The sequence below is a fragment of the Bubalus bubalis genome, chromosome 15 (assembly GCF_019923935.1).
Source record: "Bubalus bubalis isolate 160015118507 breed Murrah chromosome 15, NDDB_SH_1, whole genome shotgun sequence".
Taxonomy (NCBI): Eukaryota; Metazoa; Chordata; class Mammalia; order Artiodactyla; family Bovidae; genus Bubalus; species Bubalus bubalis.
Genome location: NC_059171.1, coordinates 9078298 through 9106190, shown reverse-complemented (window position 1 = coordinate 9106190; position 27893 = coordinate 9078298). Strand labels below are relative to the sequence as shown.

General features: G+C 39.4%; 1 protein-coding gene across 1 annotated transcript in view; it reads right to left on the bottom strand.

The window, feature by feature from the left end:
- SLC26A7 (solute carrier family 26 member 7) overlaps positions 1–14572 on the bottom strand; it is a 150264-nt gene extending 135692 nt beyond the window's left edge. The window contains exons 1-2 of the mRNA XM_044928521.2: positions 13396–14572; positions 12912–13214 (exon numbers count right to left, since the gene is read on the bottom strand). Of these exons, the coding sequence (XP_044784456.2) occupies positions 12912–13104 (193 nt within the window). The 5' untranslated portion in view covers positions 13105–13214; positions 13396–14572. The remainder of the gene's footprint in view (positions 1–12911; positions 13215–13395) is intronic.
- Positions 14573–27893: the final 13321 nt, after the last annotated feature.

The window sequence follows — 27893 nt, the reverse complement described above, 5'->3', positions numbered from 1 at the left end:
CCTACAGCCAGACATCCCAGAATGTGAAGTCAAGTGGGCCTTAGAAAGCATCACTACGAACAAAGCTAGTGGAGGGGATGGAATTCCAGTTGAGCTATTCCAAATCCTGAAAGATGATGCTGTGAAAGTGCTGCACTCAATATGCCAGCAAATTTGGAAAACTCAGCAGTGGCCACAGGACTGGAAAAGATCCATTTTTCTTCCAATCCCAAAGAAAGGCAATGCCAAGAATGCCTAAACTACTGCACAATTGCACTCATCTCACACGCTAGTAAAGTCATGCTCAAAATTCTCCAAGCCAGGCTTCAGCAATACATGAACCGTGAACTTCCAGATGTTCAAGCTGGTTTTAGAAAAAGGCAGAGGAACCAGAGATCAAATTGCCAACATCTGCTGGATCATGGAAAAAGCAAGAGAGTTCCAGAAAAACATCTATTTCTGCTTTATTGACTATGCCAAAGCCTTTGACTGTGTGGATCACAACAAACTGTGGAAAATTCTTCAAGAGATGGGAATACCAGACCACCTGATCTGCTCTTAAGAAACTGGTATGCAGGTCAAGAAGCAACAGTTAGAACTGGACATGGAACAACAGACTGGTTCCAAATAGGAAAAGGGGTACGTCAAAGCTGTATATTGTCACCCTGCTTATTTAACTTATATGCAGAGTACATCATGAGAAACGCCAGGCTGGAAGAAGCACAAGCTGGAACCAAGATTGCTGGGAGAAATATCAATAACCTCAGATATGCAGATGACACCACCCTATGGCAGAAAGTGAAGAGGAACTCAAAAGCCTCTTGATGAAAGTGAAAGTGGAAAGTGAAAAAGTTGGCTTAAAGCTCAATACTCAGAAAACTAAGATCACAGCATCTGGTCCCATCCCTTCATGGCAAATAGATAGGGAAACGGTGGAAACAGTGTCAGACTTTATTTTTTTAGGCTCCAAAATCACTGCAGATGGTGACTGCAGCCATGAAATTAAAAGACGTTTACTCCTTGGAAGGAAAGTTATGACCAACCTAGATAGTATATTCAAAAGCAGAGCCATTACTTTGCCAACAAAGTTCCATCTAGTCAAGGCTGTGGTTTTTCCAGTAGTCATGTATGGATGTGAAAGTTGGACTGTGAAGAAAGCTGAGCGCTGAAGAATTGATGCTTTTGAATTGTGGTGTTGGAGAAGACTCTTGAGAGTCCCTTGGACTGCAAGGAGATCCAACTTGTCCATCCTAAAGGAGATCAGTCCTGGGTGTTCACTGGAAGGACTGATGCTGAAGCTGAAACTCCAGTACTTTGGCCACCTCATGCGAAGAACTGACACATTGGAAAAGACCCTGATGCTGGGAGGGATTGGGGGCAGGAGGAGAAGGGGACCACAGAGGATGAGATGGCTGGATGGCATCACTGACTCGATGGACATGAGTTTGAGTGAACTCCGGGAGTTGGTGATGGACAGGGAGGTCTGGCATGCTGCAATCCATGGGGTCGCAAAGAGTTGGACACGACTGAGCGACTGAACTAAACTGAACTGAACTGTATGATCATAAGGAATTTCATTTAGGTCATACCTGAATGGCCTAGTGGTTTTCCCTACTTTCTTCAATTTAAGTATGAATTTTGCAATAGAGAGTTCATGATCTGAGCTACAGTTAGCTTTCAATCTTGTTTTTGCTGACTATGTAGAGTGTCCATCTTCAGCTGCAAAGTATACAATTAATCTGTTTTTGGTATTGACTATCTGGTGATGTCCTTGTGTATAGTCATCTCTTGGGTTGCTAGAAGAGGGAAATATTTGCTATGACCAGTGCATTCTCTTGGCAAAACTCTGTTAGCCTTTGCCCTGCTTCATTCTGTACTCCAAGCCCAAATTTGCCTGTCACTCCAGGGATTTCTTGACTTCCTACTTTTGTATTCCAGTTCCCTATGATGAAAATGACATCTTTTTTTTTTTTTTTTTTTTGGTGTTAGTTTATGAAGGTCTTGTATATCATCATAAAACCACTCAATATTAGGTTCTTTGGCATTAGTGGTTGGGGTATAGACTTGGCCACTGTGATATTGAGGTTTGCCTTGGAGGTGAACCAAGATCATCTGTTGTTTTAGAGATTGCACCGAAGTACTCAATCTCAGACTCTTTTGTGAATGTGAAAGCTACTCCATTTCTTCTGAGATTCATGCCCATAGTAGTAGATATGATGGTCATCTGATTTAAATTCACCCATTCCCATTCATTTTAGTTCACTGATTCCTAAAATGTTGATGTTCTCTCTTGCCATCTCCTGTTTGACCACTTCTAATTTACCTTGATTCATGGACCTAAGTTTCCAACTTTCTATGCAATATTGTTCTTTACAGCATCTGACTTTGCTTTCACCACCAGACACATCCACAACTGGGTGTCATTTCTGCTTTGGCTCAGCCTCTTCATTACTTCTGAAACTATTTCTCCGCTCTTCTCCAGTAGCATACTGGACACCTACTGAGCTGGTGGGGGTTGGGGGGGCGTTGTTCATCTTTCAGTGTCATATCTTTTTGTCTTTTCATACAGTTCATGGCCTCAAGGCAAGAATGCTGAAGTGGTATCTTATAATCTTATAATACCGGGTATCTTTAGCTATTCAAGTCTTGCCAGTTTTTTTTTTAAGACTGTCACTTTTTTCTCTATGTCACCCAATTTTTATCACCAAATATTAATTTCATGTCATTCTTATTAGATAGGATTGTAAATTCTTCATTTTTCCACATAAAAACAATATTATTTGGCAGCTCCCTGGATTTATACAAGCTACTCAGAAAGTTGCTAAAACTAATATTTTGCAAATTTTCGTTAAGAAAATGTTCCCACCCTTGCATTCCCACACCAGAATATCCTCAAGGTTGGAATAATAAGATCATATTCTCATATATTTTTGTACAAATTTGAGACAGGGAAAAACAAGGCCCTTGTGGGCTAGATTGTTGCCTTTTTGTTCTCTCTTTCCAAAAACATAGCAAAAGCCTGTATTTTTTTCAAGTATTTTTTAAAACTAGAAATGAATAAAGAACCCTAGAAGACACATTAGTATTCTTAAAAACAAAATAATTAGGTAGTAGTAAGCTCTCCCAAGAATTACATATTAAAAAATCAAACACAAATTGTATGGGTAATGATAAACGTTATTTCCCTCTGGCAACTGTGTATGGTGGTCTTAGCACTGTTATTAATAAAACACAATGTGATCAGCTGTCTGGTTCACTGCATCAGTGGGCTCAGGGTTAAGTGATATTAAGAGCTTAATTAAGGGTAAATTTGCATCTATCCAAGAAATATAGCTGTATGAAAACAAAATTCCTATAGACATACATTCTCTTGGTTCACAAACAAGTACTGTTAAAGATCATTGGTTCTAATCACTAGACAGGTTAAGGCAATAGGTTCATCCTGTAACATATTGTACAGATGAGATTTCACAAGAGTGTAAATAAAGAATTATCATGGTCAAAAAGCTTCATGATCAACAGATCTATGAGCTTAAATATTGGAAACAGTAAGAGATTAAGTGTCTATGGAGAAGAGTATCCACCAAAAGAGTGAGCACAGGTAAGCTCTATCCTATCATTTGAGTTATGATTTTTTTACCATCAAGAAACATTTGAGCACCTATTATGTGCCAAATACATTGATAGGAGCTGAAAGGATTTCTTAGGACTCAGGACATTTATCGCTAAAACCAGAACGATTGGTCAACCTAGACTGTAAACAGTCTACACCTTCAAAGAACTAATAGCCTAGAAGAAAAGTCAAATATAAATCAAAAACAATGTGACAGTATTAGTGAAGTGGATAAGTGAGGGTACCATGGGAAAGCAAAATAGAGGTATCTATCAAGTACTTTCTGAAAATCCATAGTTCTCAACCCTAGCTGCTCATTTTACTTTATTTTTATCATCACTTGAGGAAGCTGAGGTGCAAAACATTAAATGATTTGCCCTAAATTCTCAGAGATTTTTATTTACCTGGGATAGGGTTGGGGCACGGGTATTTTTTCAAGTGCCAAAAGAGATTAAAATATGCAAGCAAGGTTGAGAACTACTAACCTAACCCAGGTTAAGTATGTGAAAATATACTCAGATAAAGAGGGTGAGGGGAGAAAGATTATCCATTTAGGAGGAAGCAGTACGTGCAAATGTCCTGAGGCAAAACAAGCATGACCCTTTAGAACACTAAGATCCGTTCAGAGCAGCCAGAACATAGGATGAAAACAATATGAGTGAGATTCAGGTACTAAAGGGCCTTGAAAAACCTTTTCATGAGTTCATGCCTGTGTAAAAAGAGAAAAGTTGGCTATTTATAGTTTGCTTTTTATATAAATATCTTGTTTTCCTGAATGCCTTGATGGGTTTGGACAATCAAGGTGTCTTTGAGCTGAGTTTGAGAACTTCCTACTCTAGACCTGAAGAGGACAGCAGTGAAGCAGAATTAATGTAAAAGCATAGGGGATATTTGGGATTATGACAAATTGCAAAGCCCACGCCCACAGAAAGGGTGCAGGCACCACTCAACTTCGGCCTGTTATTTCCATTCAGGAATATTTGCTGTTAGATAATTAGATTTAAATAAAGGGGAAAAAAACTCAATTTTAAAATGAGACAGCCACTTCATTCTTACTAGAGCTCTTGGTAATTGCCCTCTGTTCTTCCCCAGCAGCATACTGGACACCTTGCAATGTGGAGGGCTCAGCTAGCGTCACATCTTTTTGCCTTTTTATACCATCCATGGGATTCTCCAGGCAAGAATGCTGGAGTGGGTTGCCATTTCCTTCTCCACCCCAGTGAACCATGTTTTGTCAAAATTCTTCCCTGTGTCCCATCCATTTGGCGTGGCCCTGCCTGGCACAGCTCATGGCTTCATTGAGTTGTGCAAGCCCCTTCGCTACAACAAGGCTGTGATCTGTGAAGGGGTGAGCCACCTCTGCCACATGGTAAAAGCTATTTATTGTTTGTTGAATTCGCAGGCCAGTATTAAAGCATGTCTCTCTTCTGTCCCCCATCCTAAGCTAGTCTAGCAGGGGGCATGAGCAGCTCTCAAGGGAAAGAACAGGAGCTCTGGTGTAGGTACTCCTTCCCCCTGCCACACTCCTCTCCCCTCTCAGCCAGAATCTCCGGGTTTTATTTTATCAAGGAAGCTGACATGTCATCACAGATGGGGCAGACTCAGGGGCTGATGTGCAGTGTGCCTCTCAGTGTCATTCCTAGTCCACTCAGGTTATGTCTGCTGTACTCAAGGCAAACTGGAGAACAGCAGACAGCAAGGGATGTGGGGTGGAGCCTGGTAGATGTATATTTCAGTCTCTCTTAGCAGTACTGAGGGCAAGATACCCAAGGTTCTGAACCTCAGTCTCCTCTTCTCATGAAAATGAATATAAATATAAAGTATATATATATATATATATATATATCTTAATGGGTTTAGAAAATTGGAGACAATTTGTGTAACATTTAAATTGGAATAACACTCAAATGCATAGTTAAGGTGATTGGAAGTAACACAACTTAAACCTAATTAACAACAAAAAAGTGTTTGCACATGCAAGTGAAAAGTCAGAAGTGTACTAGCCATCATCAGGATTCAGTTTCTCTCTATTGTTCCCTTTGCTGTGTTGGCTTCATTTCCAGGCTTTTGAAGCTGAGGGAAGATATAGAGGAATGTCATCCTTACTGTCAGTAGTCCCAGCACAAAGGAAGATGCCTTTTCCTTTTTTTCCTCAAAGGTTCTGCACATGTTCCAAGATCCAGACTGACTGGGCCGCTCTCAGGTGACATGTATTGCCATCACCATTTTAAAATAAGAAATGACTGGTTTGTGGTATAGTAAACCCTCCTTGTGCCTAGAGGAGAAAACGTCACGACTAAACCAGTAACTGACCTGGTGAATGGAATAGTGCTCATTATCAACATGAGCCACAAGTCTTCACCTGGACTAATGACTATCTGGATGCAGCTGTCAACACTGCCGCACGTTACAATCTGGGACAATTGAAAAAAGAAGAATCACAATGTCCTCCATGTCTGCGAACTACTCCTGGGAAATCTGATTTCCCAGTTTGAGATGAGACTCAGGTACCAATGTTCTTCTAGTCACCAAGCTGGCTCCAGTGGGTCCCCAAAGTTGAGAATCCTTGTTGAGGGATACTTATTTTGCTGATCAGCCTAGAGCCAAAATTGGAACCTCACTTAAACCACGTAAACCAAAAATGGAAGGGGCAGGGGGGTTGTTCCTTAAAACAAATCCAAGAACTACTAAGAACGATTCTTGTATTATTACTAAAAGTAATTAATTACAAAAATTACTAAAAGCAGGGATGCATCCTGGCTGGCAAAAACAGGATAATTTGTATTTTATATTTTATATTGTACTACTATATAGGCCACATACCTTATCTTCACAACCACTGCCAATCCATTTTGTTGCAAACCTTCCCAAGTTTTCAACACTCTAAAATGGAAAGTCTTGGTTCGTCCATGTGAAATGGTCTAAATATTACAGGGAGTATTATTCTAACTGCAGAAATATAAAAGTAACCTTTTAACACACAAATCACCATTAATTTACATTTAAGAAAGAAAGAAAATCAGAAATGCTAGATGAAGCCCAAAGCTTTGGGTGAGAGCATGCATCATGGGATGAGAGAAAATGGAGAAGTGAAAAACCAGCAGTGTTCCTTGCTCCTGGGTACATTTTTATGGAGGTCAGGGAAAGTATGAGTGAGTGAGTGAATGAAAGTTGCTCAGTCATGTCCGACTCTTAGCGACCCCATAGACTATACAGTCCATGGAATTCTCCAGGCCAGAATACTGAAGTGGGTAGCCTTTCCCTTCTCCAGGCGATCTTCCCAACCCAGGTCTCCTGCATTGCAGGCGGATTCTTTACCAGCTGAGCCACAAGGGAAGCCCCAGGGCAAGTATATATATTTAGCAATATTTGGCTGCCATTGTTCTTAGAGAAGAGAATAGTTACCATTCAATAAATATAACAAATCATTATAATTTCTCTAAATTATAATCTACATGTTTATAATGATTAAGAGGTTAGAGATATGTAGCTAATGCTACTTCTCTTAATCTTAAAGGCTGAAACCATGCAGGGAAAATTCTCAGACAAGCCTTTAATTTTCACAGTGAATGCTTCCAGGAATTCCACTTACTGTTCCACATGTCGCTAAGCTGCCCTCAGGAGTACAAAGAAGATCAGCTTCCACATATTTTGGTACCAGTAATGCCACAAGTTCTGCATTATTATAAGGAACGTCCATCCCTTGTCTGTGGTCCAGAACACTGTGGTTTGAACATCAGACAGCCCTATGGCAGCATAAAATTTTCATGATTTGGCAACAAAAATTCTAGGTGATCCCACGGAATGCAAGTCAAAACATTCTCATATTCCTCCTCAGTGTATTAGGTACTTATATGGTAAGTCATGCATTTTAGGTCTCCACCCTGTCCCAATGCTTGAGTTTTCAGATTGAAAAAAAACAAAAAAAATTTTCCCTCAAGTGGTCATCCAGGGTAGAATGTGAACTAAAGTATTTATACTCTAGGAGTTTTATACTGCTTAACTTGCCAACCATGTCGGTGACATGTTTAAATTAATGACATTCTCTAGAACGTTTGTTGATCCTCAAACTACATTCTGCAGCGAGATGTCAATTAAAGAACATTTTGGTACGTGCCAGCTATAATGGTTTTCACCTGATGTTAGTGATGAGTGCTCCCAATGTTTTTAATATTAAAAAACACACACACACAAATCATTTCTAAGAAATATTTGAACATGGTGAAAGAATGACCTAAAGTTCCTTTTCTTTTTTTCATTAAAATGAGCACATCTACATTTATGCTTTTACCTTGGGGAGGAAATATTTTGGGGATCCCTTTAGCAATCTTGTGTAGTCTATAAACTCCTTCCCAGAATACTTTCTTAAAATAAGTAAAAGAAAATAGAATTATAGAATTATAAAGAAATGAAGTATATTAAAATATATTGATGCAGGTTCACAGACCTGAAGTTCCTGTTGATTTAAGGACCTAATCTTGTGTGTGTGTGTGTGTGTGTGTGTGCGCGCGCGCGCACGTGCACGCACTAAGTCACTTCAGTCATGTCCGACTCCTTGCGACCCTATGGACTGTAGTCTGCCAGAGTAGCCTGCCAGACTCCTCTATACATGGGATTTTCCAGGCATGAATACTGGAGTGGGCTGCCCCCCTTGAGGGGATCTTCCCGACCCAGGGATTGAACCTGCGTCTCTCACATCTCTTGCATTGGCAGGCAGGTTCTTTGCTGCTAGCGCCACCTTGGAGTCAGTCATTTCAGTCGCTCAGTCGTGTCCAACTCTTTGTGATCCCATGGACTGCAGCACACCAGGCCTCCCTGTCCATCACCAACACTGCCACTTGGAAGTTCCCTCTTAAAGATTTTATTCAAGAGGGAGTTCAAGGCATTTCAACAAAACATGTTAGCAAGCGCCTTGTCAGAGGAGACAAATTCACACTTAGCGGGAAACTAGGAGAAAGGGTGGCAGCAGATGTGTGAATGATGGGGACTGCGGCAAAATATAAAGCACATGCCCTGTCTACAGAGGGAGCCAAAAGATTTTTTCCACATGGAAACATAAGACCCTTATGGCCATCTGTTTCCCTTTTGCAAGAGAAGCCAGACATCTAGATTTTCATCTAGATGGGTTAATGTTGGCTCGAGAAAAAATTAAACACGGGGACAAAAGGAATGCAGGTAAACCTTTTATCATATTTGTCTGGGGGGCTACAAGTTTATAAATTCAGAAAAGTAAGGAGAATTGGAAGAAATTAATTATTCATATTTTAATGTATCTTTTACTATCAGTATCTTTATTACATTTATTTTTAAAATATAAAAATAAATTTAAATTTCCCTTCCAAGAGTGGCAGCAAGATACCATAAAATAATAAAAGTCTCTAGGAGGCAAACTGCTTCATGATTCCAAGAAACATTTACTGAAAACCTGTGTCTATGCGCCAGGTAATATATAAACCGGTAAGAGTATAAAGATTAAAACATTCTTTCCAAAGCTTACCCACCAGTGCATAAAGAATTGTACCAAAAGAATACAATACAATCTGTTAAGGCCAATCATAGAGATACATAAAAAGTACAAAGGGAGTAGGAGATACATCTTTCCAGAAGATTGACAGGGATTCTTAGAGGAAAGATCTCTTTGAGTAGACCTTTGTATTAAGGGGCCCAGATTTTTAATGATCTAACAGATTATTCTAAAGAATTGGGCTTTATCCCAGTGGAAACAGAGGGTCACGGAAGAATTCTGAACGTAGAACTGATATGGTTAGACACAGCGTGGAATGGCCTACATGAGGAGACAGACAGTGAACCCACAAGATTATGGTTTCAATAGTTTAGGGGTCCAGGGCGGTAGCAGGGGACATGAAGTGAGACTGCTTGGTTGGAAAGATATTTAGGAAACAGAAACACCAGGACCTGGTGGGTGATTGTACCCTGGCGGGCATAGTAGCGAAAGAGAGGGAGGAGCTGAGAATGACTCAAGACTATATAAGAGGAAGTCTAGTACAAAGCTTGGTGGAAAGGGGAGCACATAGTCCCTAGAGCCTGACTACTTGGGTTAAAATCCTGTCACTTCTAACTCACTTACTGTGTAACTTTGATCAATTACTTATCCTCTGTGAGCCTCAGTTTTGTATATATGTCGTGTTCTTTTGTGTCTAAAAATTAGCTGTTATTATTTATTATTATAATTCTGGTAAGGATGGTGGTTTCATTCAGTTTGTTTCTTCCAGAAGGCTAGTGCTGCATTTGTAATGCTTTCAGGCAATTCTAGGTTTGTCTAGTTGAATATATGGATCTCTGGTTGAGAAGAAAGTACAGTGATGATGGCTAGAGCCTCTTACACAGATGAAATAGCCTGAGGCATTTTCAGAGAAGGCCCAGGGTTTGAATCTCCAGGATGCTAGTGTTTAATGGGTAGATAGAGTAGGAACCATGCTGGGAAAGACTGAGGGCAAGAGGAGATGCAGCGACATATGAGATGGTTGGATGGCATCACTGACGATGACATGAGTTTGAGCAAACTCCAGGAGATGGTGAAGGACAGGGAAGCCTGGAGCACTGCAGTTCCTGGGGTTGCAAAGAGTTGGACACGACTGAGTGACTGAACAACAACAGAGGAGGCAAAATCTGCAAAAGCTAATAATAAGAGAAGGCCAGAGAGGTAGTAGAAGGTGAACAGAAAAGCAATGTCTAAAGCTCAAGAGAAGAAATTATTTTAGAGAGAGTATAGTCAACACAGAAAATACTACATACTACATGATGACTAACAAGCATCTATATTTAACAATTGGGAAATCTTTAATAAAGTAATTTAAAATGGCTCCTTGATAGCTGACATACAGAAAAGACTCAAATTTTAGTTTACATTAACCTTAATTTTAATTGCATATATTGAGAAAGAAGAATTAAAAAAAAAAACAAGTAGGCTCCTCTAACCATGGGATTCTCTTAACCAGAATAATGGAATGGGTTGCTCTGCCCTCCTCCAGGGGATCTTCCCAACCCAGGGATCGAAACTGCGTCTCTTAGGTCTTTACCACTAGCGCCACCTAGGAAGCCCAAACCCAAAGGTAATTTACAGGGAAGGACATTTGTGCCTTTCCCAAGAAATGCCTTCTGTTACTAAGACTGGAATTATGAAAAGGTCTACTTATTTTGGCAGTGTAGAGCATAAAGCATAAAATGTTGAGTGTTACCATTGGAATCAAGTCCTGACTCTACCACTTACCAAGTATAAGGTCCAGAGAAAATTATTTACTTGTCTAAGTTTCCACTTTCTCAAGTGGGAAATGGAGGACCACTGTCACTTAGGATTTTGTTGGGACAGGGGAAGATATTGCACATAAGGGATTTAGCACAAGGCCCCTTACAACAAATAGTAGCTTATGATATTTACCCATCGTGGGTAATCATGAGAAAGTTTGAGAATTGTTTTTAAAGAATAAGTACTTGTGGAAGAATTCAGTTCAGTTCAGTCGCTCAGTCGTGTCCAACTCTTAGCGACCCCACGGACTGCAGCATGCCAGGCCTCCCTGTCCATCACCAACTCCCTGTCCAGAATTGGTCTTTCCATACACCAACAAAAACCTTTAAGCTCTTTCTAGCAGTGTACCCTTCCTTGCCCAATCACTGCGAGTCTTCTAGGAGAATCAAGAGCCAGATCCATAATTTCCAAGACACAAGAGTTGAGTAAGCTTTGTGCTTCTCATCAATTGGGGGCTGGCCAACATATTTCTTCATAACCAGTAAAATGCATGACTCATTAAACAAAACACCTCAATTTCCATACCCAAAGAAAAGTCATACAATCAACTACCAAAGACAGATAAATGAAAATACTAATAATATATCACAGGTATTTTTATCATATCCCCAAATTTTCTAACTAACCTGATATTTCAGAAAGATGAAAAAGCAAATTTTTTAAAAATAATTTCTCTTTTACTTTATAATAAATGAAAGAAAATAAATTCATAAAATATACTGAAACTACCTGGTGAAAAAGCTCTTGTAAATTCATCATCTTAGTTTCAAAGTCCATGGTAGTGTCTCACTTTGAATTTAAAATTGAATAAAAATAATCCTAAAAAATGGCCTAATGTGTTATTTACTTTGCATTTTTATGAAAGACTACTATGCTTTGCTTTTAGCAAACTGGTCATTAAAAATATGAGACTATTCAGGGAAATGGAACCCCAGGAAGTACGATAGTACTATAGATCTTAAAGCAACCAGAGCAGATGTTCCTAATCATACTAAAAACACAAACTCACAAACCAGTTTGTTCCAGCTACAGAATTAGAAAAGTGCATATAATTTAATGGTATGAAAAATAGTTCAAGCCAGGAGGTAGTAAAACTGCAAAAAAATATAAATCTAAAGAGTCTGTGCCAAGGAACATTTTACAAATTCTCAAGGCTGAAAAATCTTGAGATTTTTCTTGCTACAGGTAGGAAGCTATTACCTGAACTAGTTTTTAAAAATACAATGAATATGTCTTCAAGGTAGGAAGCTATTACCTGAACTAGTTTTTAAAAATACAATGAATATATCTTTAAGGAAAACAAAAAACACAGACACACACACACACGCTCATACACCGCATGCACACCAATTACCTAATAGTTTTTCCCCAGAGAAACATCTATCTAAATCTAGAATATCATTTATAAACAGGTTTGGGAAAGTTAAAATCAGACTTCTCATCAGTTTAAATTTATAATTGAGAAATAAACAGTACATAATGTGATACAGAATTAAATTGGCATGCACAGTAAAATGTAAGCTCTAAGGACAGAGGATTCTCTTTGCAAATAATGATCTTGGCCAAGAGCCTCCTTTATGTACAGAAAGCTCTATTCCTTGCTTATAGCAACCCGCAAGATTACAACAGGTCATTGTATGCTGCTAATTAGGTTTACAAATGATATGTTCAAGCCAGGTGATATTTTATAGCTGGATTCAGCCTAAGTAGAAAACTGTATCAATAAGGTCAAACTATAAAAACTCATTGTCCCATAATTACAGATCTTTTACTCATATAGTATGAATTTTAACATTGCAAATATATAATGCCATTAAAAATTGGTTTGATGCTTAATATCTCTCAAAAACAGCAAAAAGAAAGAAAGCAAAAGACAAGTAGGAAAACTTTTGTGTCTTCCTACTTGTGCTTCCACAGATATTCAGTGTGTTTATTCTCCGAAAGTTAATTAAAGTCAATTTTGTTAGTAGACCCTAGGTCACAATACTCTTCCAAGAAAGCAAAGTGATATCTACTGTGTATAAAACAGGAAAATCAAATGCAGTACATTACCTTGTGCTACCTGTTGAACTGCCAGCATCATCCCAGAAACAGTATCCGGAAGCAAGCTTTCTTTCAGACTGTAATGCGTCGCCCACTCCAAAATAGGCAGCCGCCACCTACACCACTGTTTAAAGTCTTCACAACGGGGGATACGCATCTTGCTCCAGGGCAAGCTTTTCTTTTTTCTCTTTGCCCCCGTCATTTTCAGATTACCTCTTGTAGATTAAACTTCTTTAAACAAGAAAAAAATTGTTGTAGAACACCTCCCTTCAAAGCCAGGCTCCAAATCGTCTGTGGTTTACAATGTCAAAGCTATCCAGGAAATAATAAGAGAGAGATTAACAAAAGCATATATATATATACACACACACACACACACACACATACATATGCAGCTAGGCTGCATGTTTTATTATGGTACAGCTAATTATTCTAGATAAAAGATGCAGATTAAAACCATGAATTTTTATCTGAATGAGATGAGAAGTGGTACCTCTTGTTAGTGTAATATTTTCTGATCTTGGAAAAGTAGTGGATTCAGTATTAAGTTGGTGTAGAGCTCTCTTGCCCATAATTCCCCTTATACTGACTGTAGTCTTATGTTTTGGCTTATATCCCAGTGGCTAATGAGGTAGTTCTGGGCATGTGTTGCAAGTGGGCTGGGTTATGCTAAAGAAACCAGGAAGCATTCAGCTATTCCTGCCTTCTCCAGACAAACTATGCAAAATCAAAAACCAGAGAGGTTTTGTTATGTAAGATGTAGTCAGAGAATCTAGATTTACTTCTTTGGGAAGTGGGTATTTTCAGTATATCAAATGACTGCCATTTCTGAAATATTCAGAAACCTAAGAGGCTTTGCTAAATGCTCTTATCTTTTTTTCCCCTGGGAGAGGAGATTTTCATTCATACAGAAACATTCAGACAGCCACTGCCCAGTCTGGCAACAGAATAGCCAGTTCTCATAAACAAACAGAAATTTCATTTCATGGGCTAAGAAAATAAGCTTACATTGAACAATTATTTGTGGCAACATTTCTTCTTTGTGTCTGAATGGTTCACTCAGTTTTCTCTATTTTTCCAAGTCATATAATTCTCACACTTAGCACTATCCTAACTGAAATTTCTAAGGAATAACATATGGATCATAATATTGTTTGAAGAGTTCCCAACATTTTTTATGATTCTGCCCTCTTTTCACATGACTTTTGGGGGGTTTCTCTGTTTCAGAAAGGATGTTACATTTAATAATGGAATAGTCAGGCTGTCAAAGACCTTTATTTTATCATTGTAAGGCCTAGCTCCAAGAAGAAAAGGCCTGCATCTATGAAGACTGTGCCATTCGAATTAAACCAAAGAGCTAATACATTAAAAAAAAATGTGAAGCCAAGAAGAATAGCATGTACATAGTTTGCTGCAGCCCTCTTAATGCCTATTTGACCAGAGTAGAGATCTGTCTGGAAGTCTTTAAAATAACAAAATATTGCTACTTGGATACCTTGGATACTTCCAGTGTCTCTGGCTGTAATTTTTCCCATTGTTTTTAAGTTAAGGTGAAGAACTATTCTCTCAGTTCAGTTCAGTTCAGTTCAGTTCAGTCGCTCAGTCGTGTCCAACTCGTTGCGACCCCACGAATCGCAGCACACCAGGCCTCCCTGTCCATCACCAACTCCCGGAGTTCACTCAGACTCACATCCATCGAGTCAGTGATGCCATCCAGCCATCTCATCCTCTGTCATCCCCTTCTCCTCCTGCCCCCAATCCCTCCCAGCATCAGAGTCTTTTCCAATGAGTCAACTCTTCACATGAGGTGGCCAAAGTACTGGAGTTTCAGCTTTAGCATCAGTCCTTCCAATGAACACCCAGGACTGATCTTTAGAATGGACCGGTTGGATCTCCTTGCAGTCCAAGGGACTCTCAAGAGTCTTCTCCAACACCACAGTTCAAAAGCATCAATTCTTCGGTGCTCAGCTTTCTTCACAGTCCAACTCTCACATCCATACATGACCACAGGAAAAACCATAGCCTTGACTAGATTGACCTTTGTTGGCAAAGTAATGTGTCTGCTTTTGAATATGCTATCTAGGTTGGTCATAACTTTTCTTCCAAGGAGTAAGCATCTTTTAATTTCATGGCTGCAATCACCATCTGCAGTAATTTTGGACCACCCAAAAAATAAAGTCTCTCGCTGTTTCCCTCTATTTGCCATGAAGTGATGGGACTGGATGCCATGATCTTCGTTTTCTGAATGTTGAGCTTTCAGCTCACTTTCATCAAGAGGCTCTTTAGTTCCTCTTCACTTTCTGCCATAAGGGTGGTGTATTCTGCATATCTGAGGTTATTGATATTTCTCCCAGCAATCTTGATTCTAGCTTGTGCTTCCTCCAGCCCAGCGTTTCTCATGATGTACTCTGCATAGAAGTTAAATAAGCAGGGTGACAATATACAGCCTTGATGTGCTCCTTTTCCTATTTGGAACCAGTCTGTTGTTCCATGTCCAGTTCTAACTGTTGCTTCCTGACCTGCATACCAGTTTCTCAAGAGGCAGGTCAGTTGGTCTGGTATTCCCATCTCCTTCAGAATTTTCCACAGTTTGTTGTGGTCCACACTGTCAAAGGCTTTGGCATAGTCAATAAAGCAGAAATAGATGTTTTTCTGGAACTCTCTTGCTTTTTTTGATGACCTAGCAGATGTTAGCAACTTGATCTCTGGTTCCTCCTCTGCCTTTTCTAAAACCAGCTTGAACATCTGCAAGTTCACGGTTCACCTATTGCTGAAGCCTGGCTTGAAGAATTTTGAGCATTACTTTACTCTCTGTCTTCCACAAGTGACATCACTGGCTTTCTATCTGTGCAAAAATACTTTTCTTTTTAAATGCAATGAATACTAAATATATAGCAATATATGTACAGTTTATTCATAGGTACAGAATAGAATTTTCTTCGTATTTTTCCAGTTGTTTACATATGTTACATTTATGAATATTTCATTAGATTTAGAGTCTCACCACAGACTCATAGTATTTTAGCCCTATTCTTTTAGTGTGAGAGGTAGATTCATCAGATAAGTAAATTCACCTTTAATAGAGATGTTATGTTGCTTTTTCTTCACAAACAGCAATCTAACTTTGTTTTATATACTTTACCCATTACATAAACAAAGAAATTCAGAAGCTATATATAAACTGAGTATTACTACTTTTATAATCAAAATTAATACTAATGATTCTTTTCTCAAAATATATTTAGGTTAAAAATTCAAATCCAAGTTAAGAAATGAAAAAAGTAATTGAAAGCTTAAATACTGACATAATCAGTCAACACCTATGATTTGTGCAATTTCAATCATGTTAAAAAAAACTTTGTGTTAAATGCCAGTAACAAAGAATTCATATGAACAGAATTTTTGGAATTGAAGATTAATATATATAGAAACATCTAAGCATATTAGGGCCAACAATTGCTCTAAAACATCCAAAGACCAGGAAGGCTTCCCTGGTGGCTCAGACAGTCAAGAACCTGCCTGCAATTCAGGAGACCTGGGTTCGATCCCTGGATCGGGAAGATCCTCTGGAGAAGGAAATGGCAACCCACTCCAGTATTCTTGCCTGAAGAACTCCATCAGTAGAGGAGACAATCTGTGGGACTGCATAAAGTCGGACATGACTCAATGACTAACATTTTCACTTTCATTCTAAGACCAGGAGGGAAAATAATTAGTTTGATAAAATAGTTCTGAAGTCTCTCAATTAAAAAACAAAACAAAACAAAACAAAACCTCCTAAAGTTAGAGTAGATCTTTCCTAAAAATATTTTTTAAACTCCAGGTTTTCTTCCAACTCCATGCACTTAGACATTATTTAAAACATGCCAAAATCTCACTCTAAAGCATGCTATCAAGTGTAGGATTGATTATAATCAGAAACTCAAAAAAAGCTTTTGTGAAGAAATTTATGCACACCCATGAGACACTCAGAGCACTTTACCTAGCCCATAAAATTCAAAGCTAAACATATTTATTCAAAAATTTCAATAGCTAAAATTAGCTTAAAATTCAGTACTACATATCATCTATATGGGACATCTCTTTCCCAAATGTTCAGGCAACAGCTTTACAAATAAAAAGATGAACTCATTATCCCCACGTAAAACAACAAAAAAATCCTCCTTCCTAGAATATTTTGATCGTTATCTCTGACGTTTGAACTTCCAGGAATTTTTAATATTAAACTCAAACTCATTAGCGTAAACATGTGATCCTTTCTCTACTCTCTACCCTTCCTCTACCAGCTACTATCGACTCTATTTAAATTAGCAAGTATTTACCGATCAATCACATTTTGCTAGATCGTGTGAAATGCAATAGAAGCATGGGGGAGAGGAAGATATTGTCTATTTTCTAAGGATTATTTAATGCAAAAGGCAGAATAGAATAAATTAACAATCAAGTCAGACAACAAATGTTACAGGAGCTCAGAATGGAGAGTTGCATTCCCACTGAGAAAAAACACTTCCCATCCTGCTTGTATTCTAGCAGATTTGTATACTATCTGCTGCACACTGACTCTTTGGTTTTATACAGATTTCCCTAGTTTCATGTTCCTAGTTTTTCCCGTCTGAACACTTACTCAGTATGTAACTTTTTAATGAAAATTTCCCTGGCTTCCCGACAGTTCCCTTCTTCCTATATACCAAAGATCTAGATAACCTTTAGGTTATTCATAGGTGTACAACTGTAGTCATTTTCACTGTCTATTGATTTTCTTGTTTGAAATTTATTGTGTGTGATTTTATCCAGTTTGGCTCATGAGACTGTAAATTATTTGAGTGTAGATATTATTCACATAACTTGCTCTGCCTCTTTGCTGCTGGTGCTGCTAAGTTGCTTCAGTTGTGTCCGACTCTGTGTGACCCCATAGACGGCAGTCCACTAGGCTCCCTCGTCCCTGGGATTCTCCAGGCAAGAACACTGGAGTGGGTTGCCATTCCTTCTCCAGTGCATGAAAGTGAAAAGTGAAAGTGAAGTCGCTCAGTCGTGCCCAACTCTTAGCGACTACATGGACTGCAACCTACCAGGCTCCTCCGTCCATGGGATTTTCCAGGCAAGAGTACTGGAGTGGGGTGCCATTGCCTTCTCTGATGCAAGCCTCTAGGCTCACTGAATTCATTCCTTTCTTTTGCACCTCAGCTATCTGAGGCCAAAGCTGTTCTCCTACCTTCTTGCATTCCCCCAGCTCTTCAGCAACCAGTGGTGGAGGGTCAGCATCTGCTGGATCACAGTTTTGGGAGCTCTCATTCGCATTTGGAGGCCAGAAATTTCTGGTGGCTGTGACATTTCTAATTTACTAAAATGGAGGGAGATATTTTCATTTCACACAGACTTTCATATGACCTGCTGCTTACTGTTCCCTCCCAAGGGCAACAATAATAACAGTTTTGTTTTTCTATATCAGGGAGCAAACCCTGAGGTTGGTGAAACAGTCACTTCCCCCGGGGTTAATCAGATGCTGGCAGAGGGAACTGCCAGGACCTAACAGGACCTCAGCCAGGAGTGGGCTCCAAGGAGGTCTCTCCCACATCAGAAAAATAACTAATTCCGATTTTCAGACAATCTAATTGTTAGAACATTATTCCTAATTACTGAGCCAATATCTACCATTTAAAATGTCCACTCTTCAGTCTTTATCCTAATTCCTGTCACATGCACAACTGTTCAGGACTAATTCCTTTAGTGCTATCCCTAAAAAGCTCTGATTTTCAGTGGTACAGTTTTAGAAATACGGAGACATTTTAATGTGGTGCACATATATGTCATTACAGTCCTGAACAGTGCATTTCATGTTTTATTCATGACAGGCCAACCAGTATAATAGAATGAGCAAAATTCTAGTCTTTCAGTGCTGATTGCTTATGTAACTTACTTTGTTTTCTTTGAATTAAATAACACTTTCCAGCATGTTTCTTTAACACGTTTTTCCTTCTGCCATTATTCCGTGACTTATTTTGACTTATAATAGGGGTCAAAAGGAGATAGTTCTAGTGAAGTGAAAAAATTACTTCTACTTTCAAATGTATATTTACAAGATCCAAGGCATTTTCAAAGAAAAAGGAGGGAATGGACAGGGAGTAAAGAGAGGGAGGCAGGACAGAAGGTGTTTCGATGCATGTTTGTGTCCCCCTAATATTCAAGAATTGATGCTTTTGAACTGTGGTGTTGGAGAAGACTCTTGAGAGTCCCTTGGACTGCAAGGAGATCCAACCAGTCCATTCTGAAGGAGATCAGGCCTGGGATTTCTTTGGAAGGAATTATGTTAAAGCTGAAACTCCAGTACTTTGGCCACCTCATGCGAAGAGTTGACTCATTGGAAAAGACTCTGATGCTGGGAGGGATTGGGGGCAGGAGGAGAAGGGGATGACAGAGGATGAGATGGCTGGATGGCATCACTGACTCGATGGACATGAGTCTGAGTGAACTCCGGGAGTTGGTGATGGACAGGGAGGCCTGGTGTGCTGCGATTCATGGGGTCACAAAGAATCAGACACGACTGAGCGACTGAACTGAACTGAACTGAATATTTGAGATGCCAAGAGAACATTTCATGCAAAGATAGGCTTAATAAATGACAGAAATGCTAAGGACCTAACAGAAGCACAAGAAGAGGTGGCAAGAATACACAGAAGAACTATACAAAAAAGATCTTCACGACCCAGATAATCACGATGGTGTGATCACTCACCTAGAGCCAGACATCTTGGAATGTGAAGTCAAGTGGGCCTTAGGAAGTATCACTACGAACAAAGCTAGTGGAGGTGATGGAATTCCAGTTGAGCTATTTCAAATCCTAAAAGATGATGCTGTGAAAGTTCTGCACTCAATATGCCAGCAAATTTGGAAAACTCAGCAGTGGCCACAGGACTGGAAAAGGTCCGTTTTCATTCCAATTCCAAAGAAAGGCAATACCAAAGAATGCTCAAACTACTGCACAGTTGCACTCATCTCACACGCTAGTAAAGTCATGCTCAAAATTCTCCAAGCCAGGCTTCAGCAATACGTGAACCGTGAACTTCCTGATGCTCAAGCTGGTTTTAGAAAAGGCAGAGGAACCAGAGACCAAATTGCCAACATCCACTGGATCATCGAAAAAGCAAGAGAGTTCCAGAAAAACATCTATTTCTGCTTTATTGACTATGCCAAAGCCTTTGACTGTGTGGATCACAATAAACTGTGGGCAATTCTGAAAGAGATGGGAGTACCAGACCACCTGACCTGCCTCTAGAGAAACCGGTATGCAGGTCAGGAAGCAACAGTTAGAACTGGACATGGAACAACAGACTGGTTCCAAATAGGAAAAGGACTATGTCAAGGCTGTATATTGTCACCCTGCTTATTTAACTTATATGCAGAGTATATCCTGAGAAACACTGGCTGGAGGAAGCATAAGCTGGAATCAAGATTGCCAGACAAATATCAATAACCTCAGATATGCAGAAGACACCACCCTTATGGCAGAAAGTGAAGAAGAACTAAAGAGCCTCTTGATGAAAGTGAAAGAGGAGAGTGCAAAAGTTGGCTTAAAACTCAACATTCAGAAAACTAAAATCATGGCATCTGGTCCCAGCACTTCTTGGCAAATAGATGGGGAAACAGTGAAACAGTGGCTGACTTATTTTGGGGGGCTCCAAAATCACTGCAGATGGTGATTGCACCCATGAAGTTAAAAGATGCTTACTCCTTGGAAGAAAAGTTATGACCAACCTAGACAGCATCTTAAAAAAGCAGACATTACTTTGTCAACAAAGGTCCATCTAGTCAAGGTTATGGTTTTTCCAGTGGTCATGTATGGATGTGAGAGTTGGGCTATAAAGAAAGTTGAGCACCAAAGAATTGATGCTTGTGAACTGTGGTGTTGGAGAAGACTCTTGAGAGTCCCTTGACTGCAAGAAGATCCAACCAGCCCATCCTAAAGGAAATCAGTCCTGGGTTTCAAGAAGAGGTACCTCTGTTGCTCAGTTTAGATACTGAGTGACATCCTCATTTGAAGGATTGGGAAGATTTTATTCAAGTCAGGCACTAAGTGGGTTATCCCCAATGTAAAAGACACTGGGAAGAATTAGTTTGGATATTGACCGGTTGGTTATCCTCAGTTTAGAGACCAGAAAGCCTTTGCTCAGCCAAACACTTAAAGTCCCTTGGACTGCAAGGAGATCCAACCAGTCCATCCTAAGGGAGATCAGTCCTGAGTGTTCATTGGAAGGACTGATGCTGAAGTTGAAATTTCAATCCTTTGGCCACCTGATGCAAAGATCTGGCTCATTTGAAAAGACCCTGATGCTGGGAAAGATTGAGGGCAAGAGAAGAAGGGGACAACAGAGGATGAGACGGTTAAATGGCATCACTGACTCAATGGACATGAGTTTGGGTAAACTCTGGGAGTTGGTGATGGACAGGGAGGCCTGGCGTGCTGCAGTCCATGGGGTCGCAAAGAGTCAGACACGACTGAGCGACTGAACTGAACTGAACTGAGGGGTCAAAAGGAGATAGTTCTAGTGAAGTGAAAAAAATCACTTGTACTTTCAAGTGTATATTTACAAGGATCCAAGGCATTTTCAAAGAAAAAGGAGGGCATGGGCGGGGAGCAAAGAGAGGGAGGCAGGACAGAAGGTGTTTGGACTACATGTTTGCATCTCCCTAATATTCTTATGATGAAACCCTAACAGCCAATGAGATGGTATTAGAAGGTGGGGCTTTTGTGAAATAATTAGTTTCATACAAGGTCATGAGGGTGGAGACCACAGTTGGATTAGTATCTTTATAAGAAGAGAAAGATACTAGAGCTTACTATCTCAGCCATGTGAGGATACAGCAAGAAAATAGAAATCTACAAGTCCAGGAAGAAGGTCCTCACTATACACAGAATCTCTTGGTGTCTTGATCTTGGGCTTCTGCATCTCCAGAAATGTGAGAAATAAAGGTTTGCTATTTAAGCCACCCAGTCTGTGATGTTTTTGTTTACAGGAGACCGAACTGAAAAAAAAAAAGCAAGGGAGAAAGGGAAGAAAGAACGGAGTAAAAAGCAAGGGGCGGTGGGGGGGGGGGGGGGGAAATACAATAGCAGTTTCCTGAGTATTAGTTAAAAAAAAAAAAAAAACCCTTCTCATTTCTGACCAACAATTTATAAATGGTAAGTAAATTAAACTATAGCTGGGGAAACAGCAGGACTTGAAAAGATCTGATGATACCAAAAGAGGGGATTATCCAATAGAAATTCACTTCCTAAGAAGTGCATGATTGTGAATCTATAACCGCTGCTTCAGATGTCCTATTTCTAGGAATAATAACATTTTTTTGTACTAAGGGAAATAAGTGTAAATATTTTATGTCCTTCTATTTAATGTGGATTTCTTGTAGGCAGCATAGTGCTGGGTCTTGCTTTTGTAATCCGGTGTGTCAATCTCCGCCTTATTTGGAGTATATAGACCATTTATATGTAACATGGTTATTGATATGGTTGGGTTTAAAACTATCATTGTAATTTATTTTATAATTATCAGTTTTTTATTTTTTTCCTTTTATTACCACCTTTTGGATCATTTTTAGTATTTTATTTTACTCCTTTGTTGGTTTATTAACTATACTCATATACTGATGATTGCTTTAGAGTGTATAAGTGTGTTAAGTCACTCATTCATGTCCGACTCTTTGTGACCCTATGGACTGTAGCCTGCCAGGCTTTTCTGTCCATGGGATTCTCCAGGCAACAACTGGAGTGGGTTATCATTCCCTTCTCCAGGGTATCTTCCCAGCCCAGGGATCGATCCCAGGTCTCCTGCATTGCAGGCAGATTCTGCTGAGCCACCAGGGAAGCCCTTAGAGTGTATAGTGTACATCTTTAACTATTAAAGTCTATCTTCAAATGATAACATACCACTTCACATTTAGTATAAGGGCCTTACAACTGCATACTTCCATTTTCCTTTGTATTAAAGTTGTGTTAATTTCTTTCTTCCTGTAGCCATCCAGAGGTGACAGGATGCTGAACAAGGCACTTTGGTTTAATATTCAGGCAGAGGAGCAGGGTTCCTAGAGGAGGCCATTCTGTATAAACAGTATCCTTTCAGTGAACAAGAGCAATGGTTAAGGAAACAGATCCAACATGGAATCAGTTCTTTCCTGAAACACACCAAACATTGTCACCTGTACTATTAGTCAGTTTATGCTACTATAATAAAATACCATAGACTGGTTAGGTTAAACCACAGGAATTTATTTCTCACAGTTCTGGACGACTGGAAAGTCTAAGATCAAGGAGCCAACCAACTTGGCTCCTGATAAGGGCTCTCTTCCTGGCTTGCAAAGAGCCACCATCTCACTTTCTTCTTCACATAACAGAAAGAAAGAATCAGCACTTCATGATGTGACCTAAACCTAATTATCTCCTGAAGGCTCCATCTCCAAATGCCATAATATTGGGGGGTTAGTACTTTAACATATGAATTCGGGGGTGGGGGCATAACATGGTCCATAGTATTACTCAAAATCTGATTACGCATGTCATATAAGTCTTTATTAAATCAGCAAATAAGAAAACCCAGATACATCGGCTAGACTCTGTCCTTCAGATTGAAGTTTATTCTTTAGTAGAAATTAAGAACAGTCAAACAGGACTTTTTTTTAATTTTGTCCACACAAGTCTCTTAAGAATTTGTATCAAACTTATTACTGAAACCAAATAGACTGTCTTCAGTAGGCATGGAAGTTTTCAATCTGGTACCTCTATTAAAAGGGATACCAGAGCTTATCTAATAACTTCATAGCAAGGACAGGTAAAAAAGCCTTCCTCAGTGATCAATGCAAAGAAATAGAGGAAAACAACAGAATGGGAAAGACTAGAGATCTCTTCAAGAAAATTAGAGATACCAAGGGGACATTTCATGCAAAGATGGGCTCGATAAAGGACAGAAATGGCATGGACCTAACAGAAGCATAAGATATTAAGAAGAGGTGGCAAGAATACACAGAACTGTACAAAAAAGATCTTCACAACCCAGATAATCACGATGGTGAGATCACTCACCTAGAGCCAGACATCCCGGAATGTGAAGTCAAGTGGGCCTTAGAAAGCATCACTATGAAAGAAGCTAGTGGAGGTGATGGAATTCCAGTTGAGCTATTTCAAATCCTGAAAGATGATGCTGTGAAAGTGCTGCACTCAGTATGCCAGCAAATTTGGAAAACTCAGCAGTGGCCACAGGACTGGAAAAGGTCCATTTTCATTCCAATCCCAAAGAAAGGCAATGCCAAAGAACGCTTAAACTACTGCACAATTGCACTCATCTCACATGCTAGTAAAGTCATGCTCAAAATTCTCCAAGCCAGGCTTCAGCAATACATGAACCGTGAGCTTCCAGATGTTTAAACTGGTTTTAGAAAAGGCAAAGGAACCAGAGACCAAACTGCCAACATCCGCTGGATCATCAAAAAAGCAAGAGAGTTTCAGAAAAATATCTATTTCTGCTCTATTGATTATGCCAAAGCCTTTGACTGTGTGGATCACAACAAACTGTGGAAAATTCTGAAAGAGATGGGAATACCAGACCACCTGACCTGCCTCTTGAGAAACCAGTATGCAGGTCAGGAAGCAATAGTTAGAACTGGACATGGAACAACAGACTGGTTCCAAATAGGAAAAGGTCTATATCAAGGCTGTATATTGTCACCCTGTTTATTTAACTTCTATGCAGAGTACATCATGAGAACCGCTGGGCTGGAAGAAGCACAAGCTGGAATCAAGATTGCCGGGAGAAATATCAATAACCTCAGATATGCAGATGACACCACCCTTATGGCAGAAAGTGAAGAGTTAAGAAGCCTCTTGATGAAAGTGAAAGAGGAGAGTGAAAAAGTTGGCTTAAAGCTCAACATTCAGAAAGCTAAGATCATTGCATCTGGTCCCATCACTTCATGGGAAGTAGATGGGGAAACAGTGGAAACAGTGTCAGACTTTATATTTGGGGGCTCCAAAATCACTGAAGATGGGGATTACAGCCATGAAATTAAAAGACGCTTACTCCTTGGAAGGAAAGTTATGACCAACCTAGATAGCATATTCAAAAGCAGAGACATTAATTTGTCAACAAAGGTCCGTCTAGTCAAGGCTATGTTTTTTCCAGTGGTCATGTATGGATGTGAGAGTTGGACTATGAAGAAAGCTCAGCACTGAAGAATTAATGCTTTTGAATTGTCGTGTTGGGTAAGACTCTTGAGAGTCCCTTGGACAGCAAGGAGATCCAACCAGTCCATCCTAAAGATCAGTCCTGGGTGTTCATTGGAAGGACTGATGCTAAAGCTGAAACTCCAGTACTTTGGCCACCTCATGTGAAGAGTTGACTCATTGGAAAAGACTCTGATGCTGGGAGGGATTGGGGGCAGGAGGAGAAGGGGACGACAGAGGATGAGATGGCTGGACATCATCACCGACTCGATGGACATGAGTTTCAGTGAACTCCGGGAGATGGTGATGGACAGGGAGGCCTGGCATGCTGCAGTTCATGGGTTCGCAAAGAATTGGACACAACTGAGCGACTGAACTGAACTGAATAACTTCATCACTCTGGGTACAGAGTACTCAACTAGAACGTATCATCCATAATAACAGAGAAAAAAAAAACAGACTCTGGAATTATTGTGTTACTCAGAAGAAAAATGTCTAAAATACTCCATATAGTCTATATTGCTGCAAAGGGATCATCCAAAAAAGCAAGTTTCCCCAACACTGTAAAACAGTGTTTGATTTATGCAATCACTTTTAGTGGAAATTCAATGCTAGCGAGGATATTTTAGTGTTACCCCATTAACTTTTAAGTCTTAAAGTTGAAATAGTAGGTAGGACTGACTCCTAATGAAGAGGATTCAAACTGTGTGGAAATAATTTTTATAGCATTCCTGAGAAACAGTCACAGGTTTTTATGCATGAAATAGGGGGCTAGTCTAAGATTTGGGACTGATAATTAATTACCCTTAGGGTCTCAGTTGGTGGTGGAGGGAGTTGGTGATGGACAGGGAGGCCTGGTGTGCTGCAGTCCATGGGGTCACAAAGAGCTGGACACGACTGAGCGACTGAACTGAACTGAACTGTAGACAAATACTCAAATAATTTTAGTTTTTAGTTTATTGAAAATTCAAAACTTTGAGGTACATTTTAGGCCTTCCATAAAGCATTTCTTTCACTTCAAGAAGTAGCACATAGGGACTAGTACCAGAATTCTCATTCTCCCAATTAACTAGTCGTGTAACTAAAATTTATGTGAAAAGTTGCAAGATCTATATTGCACATAGATTACAAAGATATTTTGTAACATAATCACTATATATTTGGCAGATATACACACACACACACACACACACACACACACACACAACTAGAGCAGACAAATTAAGCCCCAGGGAATATTACTTTTTATTCATGTCAAAAGGAGAACATGAAAAAAAGAAATAGTTGAAGCACTGTATCATGAAGCCAGATAATCAACCAGCATGTTGGCAAGCAAAGCTAAAGTTTGATGCCAACTTTTCAAGGTCTTTCAAGGGAGGATTTTGATAAGTAGAGTACCAAGGACAATATCTGGCATATAGGAGAGGCACTGATAAATGTTAGTTTTTAATTCCTATACATTTCTTTCATTAGTTGCTAGGATGACTTGAATAATATATTTCAATAGTGTCTTACTTCCAATCACTACTCAATTAGAACGGAATGCTTTCTTCTCCTGGAATGGACAATCTTACCAGTTTATATTTTTTGCAAATCAGCCTACTTAGATTCCAAATTGAATAACAAGCCAAATCTACTGGGTTGGCCAAAAAGGTCCTTCATTTTTTTTTAAGTAAAAATAAATGACACATTGTTTATTTTCACCAAAAACTTTATTGACATCATATTCACTGATTTGTTCCACTAGCTTCTGCCATTTTTTCAGGCAACTTCATAATTCCATCATTCCAAAACTTTTTCTTTTGAGCAAAGAACTGTTTCAGGTGCTTTCTCCAGTCTTTGAGGGAACTGAAATTTTTTCCATTGAGAATTTTGTAAAGACCAAAATAAATGGATATTTGAAGGTGCAGTGGTTGGTGAATACAGCAGATGAATCAGAACTTCCCAGCCAAGTGTAACAGTTTTTGCCTGGTCATCAAAGAAACATGCATGCAATCTGGCATTAACCTGATGGAGGGTTATGCGTTTTCTGTTGACTGATTCCGGACACTTTTCCTCAAGCACTGCTTCCAGTTGGTCTAGTTGTGAGCAGTATTTGTTGAAATTAATCATTCAGCTTTCCAGAAGGAGTTTATAATAGGGGACTCCTTTCCAATCCCACCATATAAACAATACCGTCTTTGAATGAAGCCTTTGGTGAGGCTGGTGTTGGCTTATCTGACTTGCACCACAATCTCACATTATTGTACAGTATCCACTTTTTATCACCCGTCACAATTTGTTTTAAAAAAACAGAATGTTTTCATTATGTTTAAGTAGAGAATCTCATGCGGAAATATGATCAAGTTTTTTTTTTTTTTTTTTTGCTTAATTTTTGATGAACCCAAACATCAAAATGATTAACAAAACCAAGCTGGTGCAAATGATTTTCAATACTTGATTTGAATATTTTGAGTATGCTGACCATATCTTGCAAGGTATAACATTGACTGTTCCAATTAACGTCTCCATTTGATCACTGTCAACCTGACCTACCTAACTGGTCTACCTGACCACGCAGCATCGTCCAGCAAGGTACCTTCAGCACAAAATTTCACAAACCTCTTTTGACAAGTTTGATCAGTCACACCTTCTCCATACACTGCACAGAATTTGTGTGTGTGTGTTTCAGTTGCACTTTTACCTTTCTTGAAATAATAAGCATACTATGCCAAAATGTTGCTTTTTTCTTCCATCCTCAATATTAAAATGGCTATAGAAAAATTCACCAATTCTGGTAAGTT